This window comes from Lynx canadensis, chromosome D2 (genome assembly GCF_007474595.2).
Source record: "Lynx canadensis isolate LIC74 chromosome D2, mLynCan4.pri.v2, whole genome shotgun sequence".
Lineage (NCBI taxonomy): Eukaryota > Metazoa > Chordata > Mammalia > Carnivora > Felidae > Lynx > Lynx canadensis.
Genome location: NC_044313.2, coordinates 29325875 through 29335751, shown reverse-complemented (window position 1 = coordinate 29335751; position 9877 = coordinate 29325875). Strand labels below are relative to the sequence as shown.

The window sequence follows — 9877 nt, the reverse complement described above, 5'->3', positions numbered from 1 at the left end:
TCGCGAGCTTCTGACGCAGCAGGGCGGGAGGGAGGGTATGCTATTAGCCAATCCAAGAAAAGAATCTTATCGGAGGCCAGTGATGATGCAACCAATGCACTGCACGCCAGCTAAGATGGGGGCGGGGGCTAGGATTGATTGGCAGAGCGGACTCCTATGGTTGAGGACGATATTCCTGGGGTCTCCGGTGCTGAGGGGAGGAGCCGAGCGGCCTGGGTGCGCTGGAAGTGGCCTCCATGACCTTCGAGGGCCAAGAGAGGAGCTAGGAGGCCGGCGGGAGTCCCGGAGGACCGGCCTTCCAGTCCCCATGAAGCAGGCGTTCTCGCTGCCAGGCCCGACAGCGTTCGCGTACCTGACCGCGGCTGGCAGCCAAATCCCCGGCGTCTGCGCTCGGGAACGAGAGTCCTTGGCCAGGACGTGCAGCTCCGGAGCCCTCGCGGGCGACCTTGACCATCCAGGTCGGCTGCTCCCCCTGAGGGAAATGTGGGTGGGCCTCCTGCCTGAGTGTCAGGCAAGGGACAGCCTGCTAAAAGTGGAGGAGTGACCAGGAATTCCCTTCGCAGCTCTTTTTTGAGGTTTTGGCTCCCCTTTCCTTACAGAGGAGGCCTGGTCTTCAAGGTCCTTCAGGATCTGGGCACAGCGTCCCTCTCCAGCTTTCCTCCCACGCACGCACTCAACCAGATCCCGCTGTCAGCAGCTGGCTGGTACCCCAACTGCCTGTTCTTTTAGTCGGGCTGTACCTCCCCACCTCCCGTCTTCACCTGGTGATCTTCAAGACCCAAAGTAAATGCCTCCTTCATAAAGACTTTCCTTAATCCTCATTCTGGTCAAAATCCGTCTCTCATTTCCTGTGCTTCTGTACCTTGTTGACAATATTACCATTTCAGAAAATGCCCTAGTTAAGAACCTAGCTCTAGAGCCAGACCACATAGGTTTAGATTCTGACTCTGTCATTTACTGACTTGGGCAGGTTTAGGCAAGTTACTTAACCTCTCTGTTCCTGCTCTGTAAAGTGGAGATAATAGTATTGTCCTCAGGGTTGTTGTGGGAATTATATGAGTTAATACATATAAAGTGTTTGGCTGCATATAGGAAGTACTCCCTAAATGTTAGCTATTGTTGTCATTGCACATCTGCCATACCCCGTGTAGATGGTAAGCTTCTTTGGGCTAGAGATCATACTCTATATAGTATCCCCCAGTTTTTTGCACTTAGTAAGTGTTCAATAAATGGTGGAAGGAAGAATCCATTCCCTTGGTATTACAGAAGAAAACAATACCTCATCCTCTGTTCACTGGATAATACGACAAATCTCAAAATGAATTTTCCATTCAAAGTAATGAACACAAGCCAAGAAATCTCTGTGCAACACCAGCCAACCTTTGTATCGCCTGCTTTTTTCCAGAAGCTTTGCCTCTGCTTTTAAAGGTAAACTGCCCGTAGTGTTTCATTAACAATGCTTCCCTCTAAGATTCCAAGTTCAACACCAAAGGTGAAATGACAATGAACTTTTAGTGGTGCCAAAAGCAGAGGCAAAGGGCAACTGCCAAGACCGGTGTCCTATAGCCGAACCTCCGCAGAGTTTGAAAAGCATGAGTTTCACAGCATTGGCCAACAATATCATGGCCATTTCTTACGTCATTCCCTGGAGAAAAAAAACAACCCATGGCCACCTAAACATCAACTTAGCTAAGTCCAAATAAATATTTATTGGCAATCTAAGCAGCTCCATAACCAAGTCAACGCTTATAGGGGCAAAGAAAGTGGCATATGCAGTTTTTCTTCATGTCTTCATAATATCTGTTCCAAATTTTGGAAAGGAGCAAACAGTTAACTGGTATAGCAAAGAGGGGAACTACATATTATGTGGGATCCAAGTCTCAAACTTTTTCCTTGACCATCTTAGGTTCTTTTAGATTATGTTCAGTATCCTGTCTTGAGTCCTGCAGGCTACCCCTCTACACAAAATGCCAATCTTGAAATAAAATGCTTTCCAGGCCATTGCTAATTTTAACAACTTTGACTTGGAATTGAGCAACACTGCCTCCCTGCTGAATGGATAGATCAAGCAAAAGACTCTAGAGGCGAACATTGCCCAGACAAGCAGGCAGCCAGGTAAAGTGAGTGTCCAGGGAGAAGGCAATAGGGTCAAAAGAAAGAAGGACTAGTATTCTTCCTGCCTTATGAGTTTGCTATGACGTCTATTCAAGCATCCTCACTACCATCTTCCTCCTGGATGCTTTCCTTTTCCTTTTTTTCTTCAAAAGAATTGGGAGGGAGGAACTTGGAACCCACACATCTGGGTTCCAATTATTCATCTGGAATAAATTTCTTTAGAATATACTCTCTGGGAAATCTGAAGCCTTCAGGGCTGAGCAGCGTGCCCCATAGCGTAATAGACAGGCCAGGCTGGGTCAGCCATGGCCACTCCATGAACCTCTAAGCAAATCCGCACTTGCTTGTTGTACTCAATCTTGCCCCTGATACCCAGGAGGTCTAAACTTAGGAACAAATCAGATAAGGGAGGAGTTTTTCACACTTTGGACTTCAAGTGCAAAGTGCTTTGGAACAGTTACAGTTAGGTGTATGCTGTTACTAAGGGTAGGATATTATTTAGAAGCTGACTTGTATGCTGAACAAGCATTTCTTTAAGAACCAAAGCTGCAAGAGGAGATCTGTTCAAGTATCGCTGTGTGGCAGGGACACCTGGGTGGCTCTCCATTAAGCGTCCAACTTCGGCTCAGGTCATGATCTCACGGTTTGTGAGCTAGATCACAGCATCAGGCTCTGCACTGGCAGTGTGGAGTCTGCTTGGGATTCTCTTTCCCTTTCTCTCTTTGCCCCTCCCCATCTTGTGCGCTCGCGTTCTCTCTCTCTCTCTCTCTCTCTGTCTCTGTCTCTCTCTCTCTCTCAAAATAAATAAACTTGAAAAAAAGCCACTGTGTGGCTAAATAGTGAGCAACAAGATAAGCTTAGAGACCCTAAGGCTGTGCTGTTCTCTCACTGTATTGAGTTCACTGTTGTTAAGGAAAGTGATTGCTTATCAACCTCTTCCTTCAAATTAGCTGGCTTGTTTCCTGGGCATGACTTAGTGGAACTATCATCTACTTTTGCTTCTCATCCCTCATTTCTCTCCTCCCTCCCATATGTATGACTCCTCTCCCCACCAGCATACAAGGATTGGACCAAGTGAAGTTCTGTTGTTGCTTCCTAATTCATAGAAGGGTATGTCCAGTAAGGCCTGAGGGTCTCATATTAGCATCTGAACCAGGCACCTCCATGAGCAGAACTTTTTTTAAAGCTGCTGAGATTTGTATAACAGAGATATCAATAGGGTGACAACTATTGATGATTTTATCCACTTGGTGAACATAATTAAGTTCCAGGCCACAATGTAGAAATTGTTGTGCTATATAGTTTTTGTACTTAAGAAGCAGTATAGCATATGGTTAAAAGCATGGCCTCTGGAACTAGATTTCCTCTGTATGCCTCAGTTTCCTCATTTGTAACATGGAGATAATAATAGTTCTACCTCACAAGGTGAAGATTAGATGATTTAATGTAATTAAATGAATTTAAAACACTGACATGTGCAAGACACTCAGTAAGTACTCAGTATGTTCGCTCTCACCATCATCATCGTCACAGATGTTGTTTACAAGCACTTGTCTTTGAGATTTGAATGAGGAGCTGCATAGTAGAACAATGCATAGGCTTTGCACCCACAATCAAAATCTAATTTTGCCTCTTAATAGTTTTGAAACTTGGGAGTAAATCTCTTAACATAGCTGAGTGTAAATTGGGACAAAAAGATTTTTGCTTAGTGTTGAAACACACACACTTTTAACACAGTTGTAGAAGTTGTTGTTGTTGTTGTTGTTGTTATATAGTTATACTTTGGTCCCTGTGTAGCTGTAGGGTAATGGTTAGGCTAACTCTGAAATCTCTCTGTCCTGGCCTCTTGCAGGCATATACTCTGAAATTTTTTAAAGATGGAAAAGAAAGCAGAGAACACAAGTTTTTAAATATTTGGAGTCCTCCAAAAAGTCTCTGTAGATATCTGTAAAATCTCAAAGCAACTTAAAGGTAACAAGACAGCATATTTAATATTTACTTAAAATATAACAATGTTAATAATAACTTTGTGTTTCCATATTATCTCTTTCTGAAGAATATAAAGTGTCTTAAAAACACTATTCCACTATTCCCTCTACATTTCAAGGTGACTATTGTCTCCTGTCAAAAAACACAAAGGAAATGGATAGACTTAGCAAAAAGCAAATGAAGACACTTAAATAACAGAAGAGTGGGAAGACTGTAGACCTTAAGTCATAAGAAAATTTCCTCTCCTTGTCCTGTTTCTCCCTAAATGCATGACAAATACAGCCTCTTACTTCTAGAGAAGGTCTTAAGCTTCCCTCTCCCTAACCCCTCACCCAGGTTGGGATATCCTTTTTTTTAATTTTTTGTTTTTTAGCATTTATTCATTTTTGAAAGAGAGAGAGCATGAGCAGGGGAGGGGCAAAGAGAGAGAGGGAGACACAGGATCCGAAGCAGGCTCCAGACTCTGAGCTGTCAGCACAGAGCCCGACGCAGGGCTTGAACCCACAAGACCAAGAGATCATGGCCTGAGCTGAAGTTGGACACCCAACCGACTGAGCCACCCAGGAGCCCCTCCTTTTCTTTTTTAAATTGGGTCGTGTTCAAACGTCCTATGCTTGATACAAGATGAAGGTAGATGAAGAGATAATGAAGGAAACATTAAATGGGCTTTCCAAGAACATATTTCTTTTTAAACAATTCCTAAAGAGATAGTCAAAAGCAGTGTAATGTACTGTCCTAATCTATTCCACACAGCTAGTGAGGTATATAGAAGCGTACTGCTGACATTTCAACATCCAGCAGTAGAGGGCAGCACTGCCCTTCTTTTGCAAAAGGCTGAGTGCTCATAAGAAGGAAAATAAAAGACACTCTTGACTACAGTGTCTGTGTGTTTACTTTTACCTAATACTTTAGAGGAAAAAAAAATTAGAGTCTTTTTCTTATTGTTTAGGTGATTAGGTAGAAAGAACGTCAGAGCCTGTATTGCCTTGAAGTAACTGGTGAAAAACATAGAGTATGCTCAGGATATGGGTTCTGCCTAGGAAAGATAAACAGTAGCTTGACCCTGTGCAATCAGATAGGGTTATTGTATGAACAGACCTAATTCTCCTGCACTTTCTGGATAGAAATCAATCTACTGAACTAGCAGGATGTGGTTTTAAAAATGTGTGTAACTCATATGGGCTTAGCCCTGATAACTGCTTTTGAATCCTAATTCACTGACTTTATTCTGCTGTCTGAGTTAGCTTTCCTCTCTGTCACACTTGGATCAGATCAGACCTACCTCAGTTATACCACTTGTATTATGACCTTAAAGAATGATGTCAGACATGATGGTAAGGAATGTCTTTCATGAGACTGTAGTTGTCTAAGGGACTATGTATATCTGGCGGGGAAACTGAAAGCTTGTATGCTGGTCCTCATTCTATTGGACTATGATTTGAGTTTCTCTATCCTGTAAGTAGCAAGAAAAAAAAACTTATTTTGTACTAAAAGTTACTTCACGCTCCTTGGCAGGATGACAGAGGAGAGAATAATCTTTAATTTCAGCAAATATATAACCATAGTGTCCATAGCACATTTGGATTCTGCTCTAACCCTCAAAACGTTTTTGGCAGCAAATCTTCAGTGCCAATTTAAATAAATTCTGCCAGGAGTAAGAGCTGGAAGACGGTCTAGTTCCCAGCTCCCTGTGTGAACTTGGAAAAATTACAACCTCTGAGCGTTTGTTTCCTCATCTGTTAAACAGAGATAATGTCTTCTAGATCTAGCAGTAAAAGGGTCAATTTAGAAACTACATATTAAAGCCCTTTGAAAGGCATTTAAGTACCTAACGAATATTTCTATAACTGTAGCCCAAAGAGATTCCTGCCTTTTCTAAAAATAAGACTGTGTGTCTTTTCTCCTCATGTGGTATCATTATATTACCTGAGATGGTTCATCTTCATGGGTACTTAACTTTCTCCTCCAACTCAATTGCTTGTTAGTTCCTTGAGAACTGAAACTATCAACTATACTTCCTGGTATCCTCTATAAGAATATATTTAGTACATAATAGGTACTCAAATAAGTGTTGGTTGATGAAAAACAAAAGCTAAAAGGCAGAATTGACTTTTTATTTAATTGTGGTAAAAAGAAAAAACATAACATTTACTATCTCAACCATTTTTAAATGTATGTATAGTACAATGGTGTTAACTGTTTGCACATTGTTGAGCAACAGATTTCTCGAACTTTTTCATCCAGAATTCTTCAAAACTATCTTCCACATCTCATGGTGTCCAAAGTGCTTCTTTATTGATTGACTGGACAAAAACAGGAAACTGATATAGGACTATGGCCCTGTGGCTAGGGATGTGTGGAACAAGGAAAGCAAAAGATGTCCACTCTTTTGAATCTTTCCTGCCCTCATAGAGATTCTGTCCTAGTGGCTCTCTAGTCCACAGATGAGTCATTTTCTATAAACTTGAGAACATATGCCAGAAAGGACAGTGCCTCTATAAAGTGCATTCACGAGTCATTTGCATCTAACATATAATTAAACATTTATATGAAGGAAACTATTACATTAAAATATAAACGCTTGCCAATTGATTTTCAGGATCTTGACTTCTATTAATTACTGAAAATAAAGTACTATTTTAAATCATTAATGGTATCACAGTAGCATTTTTATGTAGCTAGTATGGGTGAGGACTGGCATATTGAGGGAAACTGTCCTCCCCAAAGACCCTGCTTTGGCTATAGATATGTGTGCTTCTAGGACTCTTTCAGGGTAACATGTGCTTTTAGAAACTGCATCTTTTCTGGGGTGCCTGGGTGGCGCAGTCGGTTAAGCGTCCGACTTCAGCCAGGTCACGATCTCGCGGTCCGTGAGTTCGAGCCCCGCGTCGGGCTCTGGGCTGATGGCTCAGAGCCTGGAGCCTGTTTCCGGTTCTGTGTCTCCCTCTCTCTCTGCCCCTCCCCCATTCATGCTCTGTCTCTCTCTGTCCCAAAAATAAATAAACGTTGAAAAAAAAAAATTTAGAAACTGCATCTTTTCAAGCACAGAGCTTCATCATAAGTAACTGTTAATTATCTTGTCACATTCATTCAAGATAAAAAAAATTTGGCTTTTTCTTTTGCACCAAGTGAAAACAAAAATAAACTCTAGATGGATTTAAGATTTAAATATTTTAGGGATGCCTGGGTGGATCAGTCAGCTAAGCGTCCAACTTTGGCTCAGGTCATGATCTCAAGGTTCATGGGTTCTGCATCATGCTCTGTGCTGACAGCTCAGAGCCTGGAGCCTGTTTCAGATTCAGAGCTCACACTCTGTCTCTGTCTCTGTCTCTCTCAAAAATAAACATTACAATTTTTTTTAAAAAAGATTTAAATATTTTAAACTACTAGCAAAATATGGAAACTAAAGGAGATTTTTATTTTTTTAAGTTTATTTTTGCGAGAGAGACAGAGTGAGTGGGGTAGGGGCAGAGAAAGAGAGAGAATCCCAAGCAGGCTCTGTGCTGACAGCAAGGAGCCCAACGCAGGTCTCAAACCCACGACTGTGAGACCGTGACCTGAGATGAAACCAAGAGTTGGACGCTTAACTGATTGAGCCACCCAAGTGCCCCAGAAAATAAAGGAGATTTTTAAAAACAGAATTAGAGTAGAAGAGACTTTCCCAATCATGACACAATCTCAGAAGCCATAAAGAAAAACAAAACTGACTTTGTATGGTGATGGACACCATAAACAGAAATATGATGACTTGGAAAAAATATTTGGAGCGTGTTTATCAGTCATATCTATTATATGCTCAGAGCTTCATTGTACCAATAGAAAAATGAATTAAGGATATAAAAAAATGAATCAAGAAAGAATAAATACAAATGGCAAACAAACATAACCCAAATCCTTATTATTAAATTGAAACCATACCAATTTACCCATTTTTGTCCACCAGACTGACAAAAATCTTTACATATTGATAAATGACATTGTTGAGAGTACAGGAGAGAAGGCACTTTCATGCACTATTGGTAAGGATGTTGATTCATGAAAGTTTTTCTCAGAGTGCATTTTGGCAATATTGGTGAAAATTAAAATAGGCATACCATTTTACCAAGCAATTTCTTCTCTAGGGATCTATCCTAAAGACACTTATACAAGTTTGACAAGATAGATAGGTACAGAAGTGTATACAGCTGTGCATTGCAGTGTTGCTTTAATAGAAAAATAGTGAACAATGACACTTTCCAACAAATGTATCATTTTATAATGTAAAAAATCAAGTTTTTATTGAAAAAAATAACATATTTGAAAGAGATTTCACAAGAATACAGAGGCGTTAATGGAGTTAGAATGTATTATGCTAAGCGAAATAAGTCAATCACAGAGACAAATATATGATTTCACGCATGTGGAATTTGAGAAACAAAACCTGAACATATGGGAAGAGGAAGGAAAAAGAGAAGAACGAGAAACAAATCACAAGAGACTCTTAACCAAAGAGAACAAACTGTGGGTTGACAGAGGGAGGTAAGTGGGAGATGGGTGATGGGTATTAAGGAGGGTACTTGTGGCGAGCACTGGGTGTTGTATATAAGTCATGAGACACTGAATTCTACTTCTGAAACCATTTCACTGTATGTTATCTAACTAAAGTATAAAAATAAATGAATTTTTTTAATGTTTATTTATTCTTGAGAGAGAGACAGACAGAGCATGAGCAGGGGAGGGGCAGAGCGAGAGAGGGACACAGAATCCAAAGCTCACGCTCTCTCTCTCCTTCAGAAATAAAGCTCACGAGCTGTGAGATCATGACCTGAGCTGAAGTCGGATGCTTAGCCAACTGAGCCACCCAGGTGCCCCTAAATAAATTATTTTTTTAAAAAGATAGTCTCTAACAATAAATAAGTAGAACCAGAAAAAAAATAGTTCTCCAAAGCATGACAGATATAGTCAGTTAAAACTTCAGAAGTTATGAGAAACTACTTTTAATAAAGAATAATGTGGTGGTTTAGAGCTAACCTGGAAATCAAGAGAACTATTAAAAATCATTTGTTGATAAAATAGTGATTTTTAAAAATGTAAATCCCAGACTCTATATCCCAGGATGTAAATAAAACAGTTCCCGACAATAAATATTGGCTGAATGAATGAATGAGAATAATACTTCCATGAGGGTTGTCATAAGACTTGATGCAAGATTGCCTAAGGATTAGTGCTTGATACATAACAAGTGTTTAGTAGGTACTAGTTCACTACTTTCCTGGAGGCCAGTTTGAGCTTCATACCAGCCTGCCACATTACAGGGGGTTGTTTATTTAAAACCGTGCATATAGTGCTTACTATATGCCAGGTACTGTCCTAAGTGCTTTACAAACATAACACTAACAAACACTAACAAATTGCAGTAACAGCTGAAGTAGCTAGTCTTATTATCCCACTTAACAGGTGAGGCAATTGAAGCAAAAAGCAATTGAGCAATTTGCCCAAGCTAGCACAGCTAGACGATGGTGGGGATGTGAATACAGACAGTCTAGCTTCAGGGCCCCTGCTCCACCGTGCCATGTTGCCAGTCACGTGATAAAAATTTATCCAATGAAAGAATTAATGAGATGTTATGCTTATTAGAAATTACATTGTGCTTTTATTCCAGAGAATATGTTCTGTTAAATCATACCTGAAAATTAATCCTGCAGTATCCCTTTGAGGTAGAGCATATTTTTTAAATGTTTAAAATGTATTACTGGGGCACCTGGGTGACTCAGTTGGTTAGGCATCTGATTCT

General features: G+C 40.6%; 1 protein-coding gene across 1 annotated transcript; it reads left to right on the top strand.

Moving 5' to 3' along the window:
- The first annotated feature begins 36 nt into the window (after nucleotides 1-36).
- Nucleotides 37-1019, top strand: LOC115527442. Its single transcript, XM_030335071.1, has 2 exons — nucleotides 37-458; nucleotides 600-1019. Exons 1-2 carry the CDS (start codon nucleotides 38-40, stop codon nucleotides 785-787), a joined length of 609 nt encoding a protein of 202 aa, XP_030190931.1. The 5' UTR covers nucleotide 37; the 3' UTR covers nucleotides 788-1019.
- Nucleotides 1020-9877: the final 8858 nt, after the last annotated feature.